At 37.0% G+C, this 19500-nt stretch overlaps 1 protein-coding gene across 1 annotated transcript in view; it reads right to left on the reverse strand.

Moving 5' to 3' along the window:
• Positions 1–6850: 6850 nt before the first annotated feature.
• The window catches only part of galt (galactose-1-phosphate uridylyltransferase), a 30636-nt gene continuing 17986 nt past the window's right edge, over positions 6851–19500 (reverse strand). The window contains exons 8-11 of the mRNA XM_087791389.1: positions 18064–18196; positions 16538–16621; positions 7996–8150; positions 6851–7885 (exon numbers count right to left, since the gene is read on the reverse strand). Coding sequence (XP_087647515.1) covers positions 7820–7885; positions 7996–8150; positions 16538–16621; positions 18064–18196 — 438 coding nt within the window. The 3' untranslated portion in view covers positions 6851–7819. The remainder of the gene's footprint in view (positions 7886–7995; positions 8151–16537; positions 16622–18063; positions 18197–19500) is intronic.

Below are 19500 nucleotides of genomic sequence, written 5' to 3' on the forward strand. Positions count from 1 at the left end.
CAGGTATGAGTGTGTGTGAATATTTGTGTCTTTGTGTGCCTTGCGACAGACAGGCGTCCTGTCCAGGGTGTCCCCAGCCTTTCGCCCCAATTAGCTGGAATAGGCTCCAGCCCACCACGACTCCCATAAGAGAATAAGTGGAAGAAAATGGATGGGTGGTCGAAATAGAAAAGAGTAAATAAGGTGCAGAAATAATGAGAACAGTTATCTCCTTTAAACCCCTTCCAATCTTAAAACAAAATATGTTGGAGCAAATAAAAACTGATTGTATCTAAGAGTTATACAATTGCATGAGAGAGTTGGATACAAAACAAAAATAGTGCAAGATTCGAAGAGAGCGATTGTATAAAACATAGAAGAGCAGGAAACCTTGTTTTAAAAAGATGTGAAGAAACACAAGAGATTGTTGTAACAGAAATATGTTTACACAACTAACAGTTAGACAAATATGATTGATTCACTGTATTTTTCTGTCTTCAATCTAGAAAGTCATCTGACAAATAGATATGTAATAAAACAGTTACACAACCGGTCACTAATCTAAGGAACTAAGGAATTTAACCTTTAAAACACCACTCACACTGACCGACAGTAACGCTTTGTTTTGAGTGTGAGAAGTAGTATTTCGTAGCCACAAATTCCACTCCAGGGTTTCGATCCCCAACTTGGCATTGTCATTTATACCTGGTTATTTTTTTTAATCTTATTATGAGGCAACTACAGAAAGGTAAAATCTTTGAGTTCAGTGTTCTGCATTTATATATGTTGGCATTAGCCACAGTGACAGGAATTATTTTGAGTACAAACTCACCCTTGAAGAATAGACTAACAATCCTCTTTTTTTCTATCTATTATTTATACTATCATACATTTAGAGAGTTTATTCTGAAGAATCTAATACCTTAGTATCTCTACGATGTGTTAGACTAGAAGAGAGATGTTTTATTGTACTTTTAAAAATAAATCAAAATATTTTTACACAACTATTCAGCAATTTACTTTTCTTAACATTTCATGTCGGGCACTATCGTAGTATTTGAAGAATTCACTATTTATCACCTACATGGGAAAGTGCTTCATAAAATGTCATTGAACTTCAAATATATTCAATCATTAAAGGCCAATTTTTATACCTCCAATCTAAAATGAGTTATTTATCACTCGCTTGTTTTTTCACTTGTCAACCTGGGTTGATTTCTGTATGGAAGGATCAGGTGGTTGGCCTCCTCCTGCCAGCTGATTGGTAATCAGCGCTAAGCTAGCAGAGCCGCGGCGACCCTCAGCATGACCCTGTCAGCAGCTCTGATGGAGTCTGACTGGCTTATGCAGCCTTCAGCTGGGCAGCAGTTTTTCCATGTAAAGCAGTTCGAGATGTGATTTTCCTGCGGGGGAAAAAATGAAACCTGACCTTACCACGGTTCCTTTGGCAGTCCCAGATGTTCAAAGAAAGATGCATTTCCCGACTCACTGTTCAATGAGATGCATTTAAAAATGTGTCGTTATTTAAAGGTGGCTTTAAAAAAACATTATTTAATTACTGATTCATAGTTGACATTTTAGCATGAATTGACATTCCTCTTTTAAAAACCTTTTTTTGTTTAATCCTGCAATAATAACTAACTCCAATTAAGCTGGCACCCCATCACAGCTCTTGACCTCCTCGGTGGGTTACTTAACAGCAGGAATAATTTACTTTCTTTGTCGCTAATGTGCAACACTTTGTAGCTTTTAACCAAATGAAATCAATTAGAGTATAACTAATGCTACACATTGACTGGAATATGTGTTTTATAAAAATGCTCACAAAAGACGAGGTTGAGTTTTAATATTAATGAATAAATGGATATATCTTTGTATGTATAACATACAAGATCTGTCTCTCTCTCTGTGTGTCGGCCTGTGAATTTCAACCTGCTTTTTGGATCATTACTTGGTTTAAAAGTACTTAAAATAGTTTTAAATGTTTTTTTACAGGGGTAAACCTAATATTCTGGGGAAAAAATGTAGATTATTGAACTCCCCAAAAATCAAATGACACCATAGAACATTTGATGAGGTCTAATAAATTCACAATTTAATATTTTTTTATTTTTCCTCCCCTCCCTCCTCTCCGCTTTATCTACTTACTTAAGTCTCAAATGTATGTTTAAATCCAGGCAATGCTGTGTATTTCAGCCCATGTTTGAAAGCAAATATGCTCATTTTAATATTTTAAATGTATTTCGATCAACAAAATAAATGAGTTATTTCTATATTGCATATTTTCACATAAAAACACGTGCATTAAAAAACATGCTCATGAAATAATAAATGAGAAGTTCAGCAGAGGATCTTTGGGAGAAAATACCACACAGTTTTTCATATGAGTTCATAAAAACACCAACGAGCAGCAACTAAAGCTGACATTTCAAACTTTTGCGGAAGAATACCGATATTAAAAACAACCTAATAAACTTAAACATCCCACTGCCTGCATTTGTTTTTTCTGTGGCACACAGTAAAATGGGATGATCAACTATAAATGAAAGTGATTAAAGATTCCAGGATGAATCTGCTTTCGTCGAAGACCTTTTTCAGTCGTTAAAAACTGAAGATGGGACCTAAATCTTGGCCATAATTAAAAGGGCAATGAGGGATTTGCAGCAGCTGAAAAAGCAGCAGGGTGAAGGGCAGTGATGTACAGCTGGGAGGGAGGGAGGGAGAGAGGGATGGACGGGTGGGAGCGAGAGAGGGACATTACTCTGGCACTCGGCCACTTCAAGCAGCACTTTCACACGCGCAGAATAACGCATTTCTCTTTAAAGGTCAGTGTAACCGAGTTTCTGACTTACATGAGGCACCGTGGGGCTCGGATATCATGTTCTAATGGAAGCGGTTATTTGGTACGCTCATAATTTGGAGGAAGAAATGTATTATTTAGACCATTTAATGGTCTTCCGGTTTCCCCCCCCCCAAAAAAACGATGCAAGAGAACGGGTCACATGTGCCGTTTTGGTTGACTAAAGTTCAAAATCATTTTACGCACTTTCTCTGAATGCATTCTTTCAAAATCCAATATACGGAGGAGCAGCACATGTGGACCTTTAACTGTGTGATATTGCACTTTACTATTTCTCTGGATTTTCAATGTGAAAAGTATATAATGGTAAGAAAGAATTCCCACATGTACATATTAGTGATGGACTGATGGAGCTTAAACAGGGAAAAAAATCTGTCATTAATATAAGCGTGTGAATTCAAGACCTCAGTTACCCCTCCCTAAAAAAGGAATATTGATTAAGGTTTTAAAGTCTGGAAAATGTGCTTTACAAATAAAACTTACTTCCCAACTACTTAAGATTAAATCATTACCTTTACCAAGGATAAGATGTGCTTGTCGGCACAAAAAAAGAAGTTAAAATTTTCTGGGAATATTTGTAGTGAGACAGGGGACAGACGGTTACATTTGGTGGTGTCCAGGATTACCATATGGATCTGCAAATCATTTGAAGGATTCTAATGCTGTTAAAGGACCACGAGCCGGTGTGTATCTGTGAGTGTTAGCGCTTAAATTATTTATAACATTTTAATTACAATATTGGTTTGCTATTGAGTCTTAAATAATGCAAAAGCAAAGTTATATTTATTTTTTCCCGAAAGATTAAGAATTTACGATGAGAAAAAAAAAGAATTTTAGATTTTATATTTATTGTAATCAAATAACGATTATTTCAAATTATTGGGATTTATTTTAATTTTTTTATTATTCTTTTTTAAACTATCTTTCTATCACATGGAACACAAATCCTCAACAATAGGCATAAACATGCATCATGAAAGTCCACATGCAGATACGAAATGCAGTCGGATTATCGTATCAGATCGTGTTTTCGACGACATGATTAAACACACGGAGAGAAAAGTGCGATGTTATCAGAGGAGCAGCCGAGGAGAGGCCAACAAGTGTTTGCTTAACAAAGCCGGAGCAAATAAGAAGAAGAGGGGGAAAAAAAAGGGGTGTCGTTGGTGCAGAGAGAGCTGTGGGGATATTTGTACGCGTCTTATCTTTATTTGACCAGATTCGAGATTATCACTTCCATCTTCATCACAACAAAGAAGTGGGTCATGTTTTCCTAAAATATCCCCCGTGACTTCAGATTTCCTACATGCTCTGCCTGCCTTGCGACGGAGCGAAGGTCGGGGAATAACGTGGTGAGATTGTCCGTCTTGATGAGCATTTACGTCCCTCAGAATTCTCCGTGGACCAAAAAAAGCGCAGACGAGGGAGCATGAAGTGAAGCTTGAAATACATCTACATAGCCCCGGTGGTTCCTAACAAACCAACAGCTGCCCGGAGAGACTTTAGATGATATCAGTTTCTTGTTTGGATGTTTAAAACACACACGTAACAAAACCGTAGACCGAGCTGATAAGACAGTCGGCCATTATACTGATAAATGTCCTCCCGGGGGAAAACAGATAAGGTAAGATTCCATAAACAAATTGGATGAGGTAGCTAGCAGAGGATACTGATAAAAGAGAGAGACCATGCGTTGAGGGGGAGACAATTGAGATGGGAGACAGGTTTGCCAGATTTAAGTGTAAATATGGTAAAAACCAGAAGAAAAAAAATCTTGGTACTCGACTGATGGGTTAGGACTTTAAAAAGGGTTTGTTGTTGAGGAAAAAAAAATCTTTTATATCATTAAACTATAATCATTTTTATTTAATATGATAAACCTTTCCTGATGTTGGGGATTAAAGCCACAATATGTTAGGCTGAAAACATTGTCTCTGGCTCCCCCAGTGTCAGAACAGTGTATAGCGCAATGTTGTGGCTCCTTCAATGTGATGTACTTTACATGTACTGTACATTTATTTAAGTTTTTGCCTCTTATTACTTAACTTAAACTAGTTTGGTCACATGAGACTGTCGGCTGGTCGTCCAGACAACATTTTGCAGTGAATTGCATTGTTAGAATAAGTTTAGTTAGCGAAAATATGAAACTATAAAACTTTCTAAATGCTCAATTTATTATTGCTTTAACATATAAACTATATTTTAACTAAAAATGTACACTTTTTTCAGAACAATTCTTCAATGTCGAGGCTTTATGGATGTTAAGAGACTAGCACCATGGAGGTATTTGGATGATTTTAAGTGTACTTTTGTACGAAGATGAATCCGACGACCACTAAGCTCCAGTCGCTACATTAAAATAGATTCACAGTTTTGCCTGTAACTCTATAAAAAGAACGGATTTCTCTGAAAATAATCCCAACCCTTGATCGACATGAGGGTGAGTAGAAAATGAGTGAAGTTTGAGTTTAAGGTGAAGTATCGTTTTCAAGAAGTACGAGGTAGAAATGGGTGAGAATCACTGCAAACTCGAGGCATGAAGCCAAAATAAACCCTGCATACATGGCGGGAGATATCTAGGGTCGCACATTAGAGCATCACAGTTTAAGTGAGTTTGTTCAACGAAGGTTCAAGCCGAGTTAAAAGTTAAGAGGTACAATACAATGGGGTGTTCATTTCAAACGCACTCTCACGAATCAGAATTGGCATCACTCACAGTGGGGGGGCGAGAAAGAAATTTGTGATTGTAGCTGCTGCAAGAGATGAGCAACAACTCGGGGTCTGAAGCCAAACTACCATCCTTTCACTGCCACAGAGTATGAAACACACATTGACATGCACGCACAAACAAGCACACAAATTCTCAACGGAGTGATGAAATAGAAGAGAAGTGGATCCAGTGAGCCTGGAGGACTGGATAAATATTGACCTGGATGAATGAGATTTGTCACAGTACATAAAAAACGGCGGTGCACAACACACATCGATGGCTGCTCAAACAACACATGTGGACTCGGATACATTGTGATTTATTCATCATGAAAGTCGTGTGGCTCTGTGTCATACCGTCTTTGCAACTACTTATTGTTTTTACTCACTCAATTTGGTGAAAATCTAGGAAGCTGCTTGAATATTTAAAAACATGCTGGAGGGAGAATAACAAGTGTAATGATAGAAAGAGGATGCAATAAAATCTGATGGGAGAAAAAGTAGATTTGAGGGTTTCTGGATGGCGTAAATACATCATTTGTAATAAAGACACGCCGGATTGAAATCAGAAAAGTGGATTACAAGACTGCGGAATGATGAACTGCCAAGTTGCTAGTGATTTTCGTGGAGCCGGAATAAAGTTACAACAATAATAAACACTCCCCTGAGGGATCAATAACGAACGACAAGCTGACAGAAATGTTGTATTGATGCAAATCAGAAGAGTTGATCAGGTCAGGTCAGGCACTGAAGCAATGTATATATATAGATATTTGCGGTGGAAGTGTTGAAGGAGTTGTGGGAGATATTGTGTTGTTAAATATTTGCTGAAAATATGGCCCCGGAACCCCAGAAAGTTCTGTCTTCATCAGTTTCTCCCGAGGAGAGACAGAGTTCAGACTGAATGATGCAACTTTGAGAAAGAAAAACACTTCCACGATTTATCCGTCAACGTGGAGTAGAAATCTTGCTCGATTGAGAAAAAGTTAATTTCGCTTGTAGATCAAATAGTTTATCAATTCACAAGAAAAGGCCAAATAAAGAGGAACGTGCCAAGGAAAAGTAATTGGACAGAAATACAGAAAAGGTATTTTAAAGGGTTGTTTTCTATCAAAAAGGTTCCACTGCAATGTCTTGAAATTCCAGCTGTGCCATTGCCAAATACAGCATGTTAACAAAAGACAAAAATATTAATTGGTGCAGAGCATCATTAACATAATAAGTGCAGAGTTGTACAGAATTGATTAAATCCAAACAAATCATTGCAGAATAAATTAAAACAAATAATAACAACAATGTTAAAATGTTTCATATTATTGCTTTAATGACAAAGATTTTAGTTTTAGTATTTTACTGAATTTAATACAATAAAAAAAACAACTAGTCCATTCAGTCAGTGAGGGTAAGACCTGAATCCAAAAGTAAAAGTGGAGAAATAGTTTCTGTGCTTTAGTGATCCATTGCTTCGATATATTCACGTTTGAATTTCATTTCTGATTAGAGCTGTATTAATGATCTATTTTAGATAGTTTAGATGATGATAAATCAGGCACATTAAACTCGCATATGGCACAAAATATATGTATATACAGACTAAAACAATCTTTCACAGTTTCCATCTTAATCATTTCAAAGTGGTTAGTTAAAATAATTATCACTTCAGTTCAATGTCTATGATGATCTGTCTCTTATTCTTTATTCTTTGTCAGTTGACCAAAATAATGATGTTTGAAACAATAATACATGAACTAGAAGCTGCTCAAAACGACTCCTCAAGCGTGGTGATAGGTAACATTTTAAAGACATTTCATCTTCACAGTAGACGGTTGCTTGTGCAGCTTTTAAACACACTATCCACAGCCGCCTTCAAGAAAACGATCAATCAGCCATTCATTACGACCACTGGCTTCCACATGATTGAAATTGATCGCCTTGTTTCAATGACATGTTGGTGAGGAACACGTGTGGCGTGAATATTATATTATTCATTCAGTCAATTGATGGCATTGAATAAGAGCAGGTCTGATGAAATATAGAGCGTTATTTTTCCTTAGGAAAGGACGATAAAGATTTGTCATTTGCAGCATCTCTCCAACATGATTTGATGGTGTTGTTTTTGTTGTTTCATTTGGTTATTTTTGTTTTGCAGTGCAACAATACATATCACTCTCAGGTACCTGAGAAAGAACCAGAAGGATTTTGTTGCACAGCTCTCTGTCTTCCTTCCTAATTTGCATCAGGCTGCCACTTGATCCCTTTTCCTCCCCTCGCTCATTTCTCCTGGGTGTTTCTGCTCTTGTAATGTTCTTCTGGTAGATTCCGTAGTTTCTCAGCAGCCTGAAAACACAACTCTTTTTTTTACCTTGAGTAAAAAAAAAAAAAAACACAACCTACAGCAGACTAAACAAGGGCAACAAAATGAAACAACCAGGCTGTTGTGTTCTCACCTGCTCAGCTGTGAGGTCTCTCTGCTCTTGGGCAAGCATCTCATAGCCCACCATGAACTTCTTGACTGTGGCGGAGCGCAGCAAGGGAGGGTAGAAGTGAGCGTGAAGCTGCCAGTGAGAGTTGTCTTCCTTCAGATGAGGGCCAGTTGGGGCTCCTAAAGAAAAGGACGAGCGAAAGAGTTTTTTAGTTAATGATTGTTTTAAGGCTGTGGTTCTACTCGGAGTTTCAACACTTATCTATTTACCCCTTTATAACCGGGGGAAACTGATACAGAAGCCTCATGTCTAGAGAACTGGTTCCATGTAAGAATAATAAAATAATCTGCATTTTGGATTTTGCAATCTGGGATATTTTGGCTCCCCAACATGAGAGTCTGATGAAGATGTAACATAAATGAAGCTTGCATAGTGACAATATAATGTGTCATTACTTGCTGCTTTGAAAGACAGTAAATGGCTGGTACAGAAGGGATAGCAAGGAAAAACAAGATGTTTATTTCACTTTGCCTAGTCAATATTGTCCATATTTACACAATGTTCTTGCGATCTAATTGTGTTCACAGAGTCATTTGAAATCGTGTTATGTGAGATTTTTTGACCTGATGTAACTTTAAATCTTAAAGGAATCTGTATTTTTATCTTGTGCTGACAACGGATTCAAACAATTGAAACAATCATTAATCATGATCTGTAAAGAACGTCCACGGAAAATTGCACATTTTCTAATGTAAATATTTAAATGAAAAGAGAGTTTTTTACAGACACATACTGATGAGTACATTCAAGGTCCAAGAAAAGCGATATTTAGTTAGAGACACACCCTCAATCCCCAACACATGACCAATATCAGGGGTCTCAGTCTCTATTTTTTTTTTTGTGATTTGTTTTTTGTTTTTATTTATATTGATAATTTGTGAATTTTGCAGTACAATATCTTTCAGGCTGAAAAAGTTTGAAACCACAGTCCAGACACTGTTCTCTGGAACTGGGGTAGGATCTCATGATGCACTATTTTTATGGCAGGGGCGTCAACGAATACAATATGTAACTGAAGCTTCTAACCATTGTGTAACCGGATATATGGCGCCCCTACTTTATAGTATGCATATTTGACATTTACCAATAGGAAATACTAGGTTTGGGAGGACACACAACAGAGTGTGTTATCCAAGTGGTTCGAGGTGTTAACGACCCTCAGCACACTGATGGGTTTCAGCCCAAAAACATTGCTTCCACACCCCTCCCTATGGTTCTCTGTTCCTGCCACTTACAGGATATATACTCCTAACCCCAGCCCATTTGGAACTGAAAAAAACTTCTCAGCTGAGATGAGAAACGTATTCCTAGAACTCTACACAGTCCAGTTGACTCACTTTCAAACTAGGATAACCACGACCAGGATGAATGAGAACCTTCACGGACAACAGAATGTGTAGAAGTTACAAGTGGATATTGGTTTCAATCGAAATGATTTACTGATTCCCTTTCAACGCCACCAATTAAATAAAATAAAGAATTATCTGTACAGTACAGCAAAAATATTATCCTCCATTTCCGCAAAAAAATAATAAATAAATGAAACCGTTCTTCCAACTCGAATTATCTACATTGTTGCCCTGTCTTGCCGCTGCTGTCTGATCTTAGCAGAATAGAAAGCTTTAGCTGTTGAAAACAAAAAAGGTTTGAAAATCCCTCAGACATCTTCTGACAATACAAGCCGATCAGACGGAGCGAGGCGACAGGATGGAAAGATGAAAAGAGACTAATGGTTGTTGAAAGAAAAGGAACAAAAGGAGGATGAAGACGTAAGATGAACGAGAGCGGATACTCGTGTTAGCTGAGGCCGACTTTTATTTAATGTTCTATCTAATGGTTTGATGCTTGAAACTACAGACCTACATATCATGGACTAATGAGAACGCTTCTTGTGTGAATGAATCTTAATGGTGACGACATTAAATGTCCGGGCGGTAATTAGTAGGGAATCTTAAAAAACATGTGCTTGTGTGTCAATGTGGATGCTAAAGTTGATTGATATTTAAGAGCGTACTCCCTAATGGAATTTCTAAAAGCAAAAGTCTGCCACGTTTGATTTATTTTAACTGCTAATCTGGATTTTATGGTGGATTCAAATTTAAATCTGGAGCCCAGAGTTTCCACCACTATAGAATTTGACAGCCGAAACAAGCAGCAGCAGAGACTTAACATTTATCCGGACACTGAGATTTCCCCGAGCATATAGTTTCACCTACTTGACAACTGCCGAAAGATTACAGCCCACTCCATGTAGATGTATGTGAATGTTCCCTATAGGGAACTTGTTTCCCTGTTCCGTCCCACAGCACCTGAATGCACTCTCTGATTAATCGAGTGTGAATGAGTGCTTGAGAGGAATGAGAGCGAAGGGGTGATGATTGCAGGCATAGAAGTGGAAGTTATGCATTCAGTTGTTCCTATAGATGCACTCCAAATAGGCTTCTTTTTGCTTGAAAACTACTTTTCAACATCAATTCTCAGCCATTGATTGCTTCCAAAATGTATTTTTTACACTGCTATTCATTCTGTACCTCTGTACTTCAGTCGCTATAGTGTATGTATGATGGAAGTCCTCTGATTCCAAGGCCCGGTATTTTCTCTCTTAAATGCATTCGGAACTTTCGGAATCTCCTCATTCAGGGTGTTTTTTAAGGCAATATTGTTGCCGCATGCACACGCACGAACACACACTTGATGGCCAAACTTCTATTTCCCTATCCCTCTTTTAGTCCTTTAATTCTGTCTGTAACAATTTAGTGCATTTTCCCCCTGACGGAAAAACTAAGAAGCTTTATCTAATCTATGATTTCCCAAGTGGTGGCAACACCAGCCCGCCCCCCCCAACACCCCTCCTCTGTACTTCCTCTAATAAGCAGACACAAAAGAGAAGTCCAACACCTCTACAGGAGTAAAAATAAAATGGAAAACAGATGGCTGAGATAACACGTCTCATTACGGCTGTCATGTTGCGGGGATATAAATCCGACTAATGCACAATTATGGCGTGGACTGTTCCAAATCTTAAGGGAGCAGAAACAAGCCTTTATAATGAAAGTGATTGATTTTTGAAGGGAGGAATAAAAGTTTGTTATGAAGGAAAATCAATGTAATTGAATGTGACACCTAATGTGACTGAAATAATAATTTAATGTACTGGTACATACACTCATAATTATAAGTTCGCAAACGCATTTTCTTTTGCTTTTTTGTATGTTACCGAGAGGCCAAAATAAACTGAACTTGAAATGTCATCTTGAAATTGGTCATCACATGGAAAAGATAAATGCGAAAAAAGTCATCTCCAACATAATATATATAATGTATACATATGTTTAGAGTACCTTTGTTTAAGGTGGCAATATTGCAAGTTCACTTTTGAAGATTGCTTTCCTTTTAAGTCCATTGACGGTTATTATCTCGTACGGTCTAGATGTTTTTTATTCTACTTATGTGCATCATGGGACTCAATGCAGTGCTTTAAATGTCCCCGGACAAACATATAGTCACACCTGAGCACTTGTACAATAGAAGACATAGATTAGTCATTTTCCCAAATCTCCCTGATGTATTGTGCATCATCTGAAAACACTTTTACTCTAGTTTTCGCACAAGAATCAACGTTTAAATCTTGCAAAAATATATGAATACACTCTTTGGATTTAAATCTGCATTTTAAAGTTTAGAAGTTATTAAAGTTCATGTTTTTGTTAAATTAAACTACTGGTACTTGTAACTTTGTACAAAAGTCCTCAAATTCAGGTCACAGACTGGCATTAGGACGGCCCTACGTGAGTTGATTGGAAAGTTGTATTTGAGAATTGCTATAAAACACTGAGGAATACAGACTGCACATACCACTATTGCAACATACAGTCCTTGGAGAGCAAAGGGAAGGTCAACATTTAACAGACCAAGTATTCCACAAACTATGGAAGAAAAACAAAAGCAAAAGTTTAAAACCAAAAAGAAATTAAATTTCTCTCCATTTTGAGAAAATCCAATCGAATGCAAACAAAAGGCCCCAGGACCAAATATAGAACATCAAGTCATTCTGTGTCGCCTGCCAGAGCTTTAAGTTAATCAGAGAGGGCCTGAAAACAAAATCGATATGAATTTAAATCGCCCTAAAGCATTTTGACATTGAGACCTAAGTGTTTAAGTCTTGCCAACTTTAAATGTCAACAAAAAAGTTCACTCTCAAAAACTGCCACGTTTACGTAGCCTGAAAGAAAATAAAAATGTGAAAGCTGATACATATATAAGTAGGTAAGTAATTTGTATTTATAAAGCTCTTTTCCAGACCAGGGTCACAATGCGCTTAAACAATCAAAACAATATATACTGTATATTACATTGTTTTTTATTCAAGGGAAAAAAAACAAAAAAAAAATGTTTCAGGATTGAGTCAGATTGTAAATCACGGAACTGTTAAAGCAATTGTTTAACCAATACCTAAAAGGGAGACTTCTATAGCATTCTCTTTATACCAAGCACTTATAAAGTGAAGCCCAGGGGCCATTTGCGGACTTTAAGCAGATTTGATGTGGCTTGTACAACTAGAGAATGCAAAATTCACATTTTTTAAAAATATCCTTTTTTTCAATGACAAGATCCCATTAGTCAGATGAAAACACCAAGCTGGTAAGTGTCTGTGTTCATTCCTAAATGCGAATGAGAATATTATATGATGACACTGTTCACATTTAGCCACTTTCACTTTATCAAATGTGGCCCTCCTTGAAAAAAAAGGTTTGCACAAGCTTCATTTTGGATCGTGCTTAAAAGGTTTTGTGGTTAAACCAGAGAGGGGTCAGGTAAGGTGGCTGTTATTTGTGTTATCATTAGTTGGAACTACTTGGAAGGTTTCTTGGCTCCTTTAAATCCACACTTTGAATGGATGTGCCGCGAGGATCAAGATGTTCATTTGAGCGACATTTTTAGAAAAGCTTTGGCTACAATAGAAGCTCAATAATCAAGCTCTGAGAGAAGAAAAGTGGTTTGGATGAGAACAAAGGTACTTCGAGTAATGATCAGTTATTAGGGCTTCAATCATTTCTCTTTTTTGTCTTATGTTTTTTTTTGAAGAACAATTGATAAAAGAAAAAGGTGCTATGAACCCTCACTGTATACCAAAAGTAAGGACAAGCTGTACTCGATGAGTCCGTGATCAGCTAACTTTCTTCCATTATAGTAGATATTGCATGTGTGAAATCTCAGGAGAAGTTTATTGTGAAGGTGGCGGCTACAGATCTTCTCGAGCTTTCCCTTTAATCTTCTAGTCTGTTTTAAGTCACAGGCTGAGATTAAAGCCTGTGATGCGAAGATACTTTGAACACTACAATAAACAAAGCTACTCCTTTCAAGTTTTAAAACTTTGACAGATTATCATTGATGTTTTGCACACAAAGTCTGTGTTGTGTTTTGCATGTCCTTCCTGCTTACATTATGAATGACGACTCGGGTGAAGTGAGGTAAATACTGGGAGATTAAAATGAAGTTCAAACAACCAGAGGACGCGCCCTGTTAATGTGTTTCAATCACTTATGTGGAATAATTGAATGACACACTTCATGTCTCATGAAAACATAATAATAAAGTAATAATAAATAAATAATAAAGGATTTTTTGATAGGATTTTTTTTTATGTTGCTTGATTTAGGTACTGTATATGTGTATTTACTGCTTCCTGAATATCGGCTTTCCATTAATACTAATGACGTTAAACACATGTCCTTGTTTATCAAGAATATTGAAGTTTTTCTGAGTGATCATGTACACGTGCCACAAATCTTTTTCACAAAACATTTTCACTCAAAACTCTCACAAAACAAGTCAAGTTAACTATCCATCGGAATCCCTATAATAATATGCAATACATACAACTGTGAGTCTACATAATATCTTTTAAATTGATAAATTCACATTTTGTTTTGTTTTGGACCCGCCGACTACCTGATCGCTTGTAATCTTTAAAGAAATTTCACCTCTGCCTATTTTATGAATTCAATCAAAGAAAATACACCATCACTGTGATTTATGTTTCCATTACATCCATCATCATTGAAACAACATATAGTGTGTTTGTTCAATCTGAGCTGTTTATTATACTTTAGATTTTCTTTTATTGTCATTGCACAGAAAACACAGCAGTGAAACTAGCAACGAAATTTCGTTGCTTTGCAACTGTTAAAAAACACAGCACAGGTAATGTATATATAAAAGTATAAATATAAATATTAATAAGTTAAAAATAAAAAAGTGCAATATAATAGAAAGAGAATAAATAAATAACGTTTTAAATATTGCATAGAATTAATGTTTATAAAGTATGAATTTTGATAAGTTAAAGAAAAGTGCAATATAATATAAATAGAATAAATACATAATATTTTAAATATTGCATTGCTTAAGTTATATTTCATTCAGCAGTTTGATGGCCAGAGGAAAGAAGCTGTTTCTAAATCTTTCTGTTCTGCAGCGGATACTGCGGAACCTTCTGCCAGACGCCAGGAGAGTGAACAGTCCATTGTCCATATTAGCTTATGTGTCAGGAATTACAATACTAAATCCTTTTTGGAGGGTCGGACTGATCAAAGGCATAAAAAACGCATGATAACTCGGATGTGAATCTTCAACAGCACTAATGCATTTCTGGTGAATAAGTGTCTTTCTCTTCCTTCAATAAGAACATCTAAGAAACAATGTTATAGGTGTGGACTTAAGAACATTCACCTTGATGTTATATCTAAGAGTCAATTCAGATCAGATCCAAAAATCTGAAATAATGATGCAGTTCAAAATAATAGACTCCTCAGAATTGGAGGAAACTCATTCCAAAAGTGTTGGAGCATGAAGAAAAACCCTCCTTTTCTCATTAACAGTGCCCAGATTCCATTCTTTGTTATTTCAATGCGAAAAGTTGGATTCATGCTTGAAGGCATGTTAATGTTGACTTTATAGTATTGGCTTCGACAGGGAAAACTTTAATTTAAATTAAATGGTTAGAACAATATAAGCTTCTTTTTTCTTTTTTTTTAACCACTATTTTCATTGTCGTTCTGAAAGTAGAAAAGCACCCAGAGAGCTCAGAACTTCCTCAAGGCAACTCAGTTCTCCACATCAGACCAGCTGCACAAAATATTGCATTTACACTGACGAGACAATCGACTTCTTTTTAATTAAAGAATTGAATTGTTATTGTGTTCGCACAACAGTTTTTCTGTACGGCTCATGGAACAATTAGCCGCCTGCCCTGAGGGGGAACCAAGCCTGGGGCAGAATCCAAACCACCAGTGGCATCGGAATGAAACCATAACGCAAATCTGATGTCTGATGGAGTTTAATGAAGCTTCATGAAGCCTTGTCTTAATTTTCAGAGTCCATTAAATGTCACTCTGTCATATGATCTTCTAGTAACTTTTGTTTTAAATAAAACGATTTGAGTTTTAAGAACTAGGACGCAACTACTAAATATCCTGACAGTGACCTGGTTCACCAAAATTTCTCTCCTGCAGTTAATGCAAAACTCTGCAGCGAGAATTCTGACCCGCTCTAGTGGAAGAACTTACATTTCCCCGATACTTAAAACTCTTCACTGGCTGCCAGTTTCTTTCAGGATCAACTTTAAAATTCTGGTTCTTACTTTCAGAGCTTTTCATTGTCAGGCTCTTTCTTACATCAGTGATCTGATCCAGCCTTACACCCCTCTGAGCTTGATGGATCTACTGACTCCTTCAAGAAGCATCTTAAGACATTTTCTATTCGTGGAGGCTTTTCCTTCATTTTCCGAGACTCCTGTGTTGTTCTCGGCGTTATCTGGTCTGGAAAAGCGCTCTACAAATATAATTTACTTACTTACTTACTTCATTATTAAAGTATAATTTAACGACCGTATCTCATCTGAATTTTACCCTCAGATGTTTTGATTTAGGGCAATAAGGCAGCTATTGTGCATTCATCTCTGAAACAACTCTCAATGACACACATCTGCTGCTGGAGTTGAACCTCCAACCTTTAGTTTACACAGGCATCACTCTGACTGCTCAGGCATGATGACACCGCCGTCACATATCACTCAGCGCATCACTGCTCCCTGCTGACCTTTGTCCCACCGTGGACCGACTGACACTCATTCACCGTCCGCTATTTCCATCACTGTCTGGTTTGTGGGCTGATAAATATCAAACGTGTCTTGTGGTTCACCTGAAACACTCTGTGCGGTAACCGTCTCTCTGTCTGCAGTCCGACTCACTTTACTGTGGATTTTTTTATTTAATTTCGGGACTCATTTGCATGTATTATTGTTCAGAAATCGTTTCTTTTTTAAACATCAGACGAAGGCGGTGAAGTGTGGAGACATCATGACATAAAACCATCAAATTCAATTATCTCAGCTTAAAAACATCAAGAGCAAGTTTTATATTTGCTACGTTCTGGATTAAATCTCTATCGATATTTATAGATCTATTGGAGCACGTTTCTTTGTTTGAACCACAGCTCTACTCACCATGCCAACCCATGGAGTAAGGGAAGGACACTTCAAACAGATTGTCATACTTGGTCAGCAGCCGCTTCATTATATCAGCCAGTCCTGGAATAAAGAGGAGAGCAGGTTAAAGAATTAAACACTCTGACAGGAACAAGATGATAAGAGAATTTAAACTGTCCTTTATTGCATTGTCGCTCATACACATTGCTTTGTATACAGTTAAAATGACAATTTATGGGACATACACCGAATAACGTTTATTTATTAATTTTAAATACTTTATGTGACCTTTTGTATTCCCTTATCAGTAAGAAATTGTTCTTTTTTTTAAATATATCACATCAAGTCAAACACAAGGCCCGGGGTCAAATCTGGACCGCCTAGTCACTTAATGTGGCCCACACACATGCTTAAAATCAAATTAAAATTAATGCTTATATTGCAGTGTGTGAAATTGCTAATGCGCATAATAAGCTAAGGAGAAGAGAGTATCACTTATTCTTGCAAAAACAGAAAACTTAAGGAAGGAAATTTAATGAAAAACAGGCATTTTCTTTTTAAACAGTGTGAAGGAGAGGATGACCTATAGACCATTCAGTAAATACATTTCCTTTTTAAAGTTTACAGAATTGATAGTTAAAGGTTTGAATAAAATTCGAAAGTTAAAAACTCATAAATATATTTAATTGTGATTAAGATTCATAACCCTCTATTGTATGATAAACACAAACATATTCCACTGCATATGCATTTCTGAAAACCAGGGAGGTCATTCACCTTGACCCATAGGCACACACAGGATACCACAAACACATTTGTTTCCGGGCCTCTGGGTCAAGGTGACCCGGAGATAACACGAGTTAACAAAACATTAAGATGTGACTGTGGATTGAGGAAAATGGTAGAGGAGTTTGCAGTACTTCATGCGAAATATCTCGCTGTGTAATTGCTGTCATTGGAATAACATATTTCAGATGAAAATTAATCAAGAAACTGCATGAGATGCATTTTAATCAGCAATATCTTTTATTTTGAGCCAACTAAAACATTGCTTTAACAGCCACAGATCCCCCAAAAAACAAATCAAAAATTGGTTCCAACCCAATCACACCATCATTTATCAAAAGTGCTGTCTGTCTGCAGGAGCTCGAATATGATTTAGCGTTTATACTCGATGGCAGGCTCAGCTGTATAAAAAAAAAAAGACCATTACTCATCTGAGATCAGCGCCCACCAGCTCATTCGGACAAACACCGCTGCCTCTCTGGTTAGAAAGCGAGAGGCGGAAGTGAAATTTCCTAAAAGCTTTGTTAACTTCATTTGATGAAGATGTTTGTCCTTGAATTTCATCTAAATCTCTTTCCTGGCAGAACGACACAATGTAAGTAAAGCAACGAAAAGAACAGATAAATCAATGTTGTTGAGGATTTTGATAACATCTTTCGATGATGATGACGCACAGGAATTGAACCCACATACAGTGCTCCGAGATCTCTTTTGTCCATATTTGTATTAGTCATCTCCTAAATCTCAGAGTAACTCACCATCTCTCTCCTCAGCCGTCAAGTCATTTAGTCTGAGCACATGTCGGCGTGGTAACAGCAGCGACTGGTAGGGCCAGGTTGCCCAGTACGGTACCACAGCCAGCCAAAAACTGTTCTCCACCACCACACGCTCCTGAAAAATAGAATCATAGAGTTGTTTTTATAAACATGTGGGTGTACACCACAGAGAAAACAATAATACATCTGTACCCACAGAGAGCTTCTACTGTACTTTACTGCCTACATATCATTGATTCTTAAAGGGAAACACATATTTTCCTGAATAACTCACATTTTTCAATCGTTGCCTTCCTCTCTAAGATGCAGTAAGTCTATCATCATGATGATTCTCCGTATTGAAGTTATTCCTGTATATAGAGAGATCTCCCCCCGTCTGAAATATCGGCGAACAAGAGGTTACGAGAGCAGAGTCGATTATGACGTAATAATGGTCTCCGATCTTCCTGCACCTGAAGAACGTCCAGCTTTTTTCTTTATACACAAGTCCCTTTTCCGGGATTGATGACACTGAGTGACAAACCTCACAGCAGAGTGGGCGTGGTTATGGTGAACAAGATTTTATCACCAGAAAAAAAACAAGTGTTTTCAGTGGGTGGGGCTAAAGCACATTTTGCAATGTCAATATTTTAGGGGGTTTTTTTTTTAGACACATACTCAGTACAATAGAGGTCAAATATAAGTTGAAGAGCCACTTAAATCAACACATTAGTTGCCCTTTAAAACATATATTTAGTCTGATTAAAGCGATTTACTTTCAGATTAATGTATAACTATGTCCATCGCAGTTATTAGGGAAATCAAAAATGCACACTAGTTGTTGTGTTACACAAAAAAAGTACTTTTGGTTTTTGGTAGTTATGCAGATTAGAATGAATAAGAACGAGAAACTCTTATTGCCAGTGTTGTAAACACTGTGGTTTCCGTACAGATGTTTTTAATGTATTCAAGTTTTCGCCAAGTTTGTTTGTTTTTGCGAGTATATTCTACAGTACATTTCCTGAGGCCTCATTTCATGTTGTGCAATTAACTGGCGGTCCGTATTGCACTACTTAACAGAGGTAAAAAGGGCAGTAAAAAAAATAAAAATCCATCTTTTATTCAAATGTAAATAAGACACTTTCCCATAAGAAAAAAAAAGTGTTGCTGTAAGTTTCTGCCAGAGCAGGCATCAGCTGCTTTCTGGAGTTTCACCCGAAGTTTGATCATATTTGTGCAGTCAGGCATCGGTGAATAATTAATGAGGGTTGAGGGGAAAGTGTACGGTTAAATAACTGGAGGAAAACATACTTCCCCAGCAGTGTTGAGATATCCGTAAGATTTCTTCTGCTACTCCATAATAATGAGATTTTATCAACAACTTCTTCTTGGGAAAAAAGAAGATGGTTTGAAGTATAAAGATGAACTTGTTACAAAGCA

Source organism: Callionymus lyra, chromosome 5, assembly GCF_982586985.1.
Source record: "Callionymus lyra chromosome 5, fCalLyr1.hap1.1, whole genome shotgun sequence".
NCBI lineage: Eukaryota > Metazoa > Chordata > Actinopteri > Syngnathiformes > Callionymidae > Callionymus > Callionymus lyra.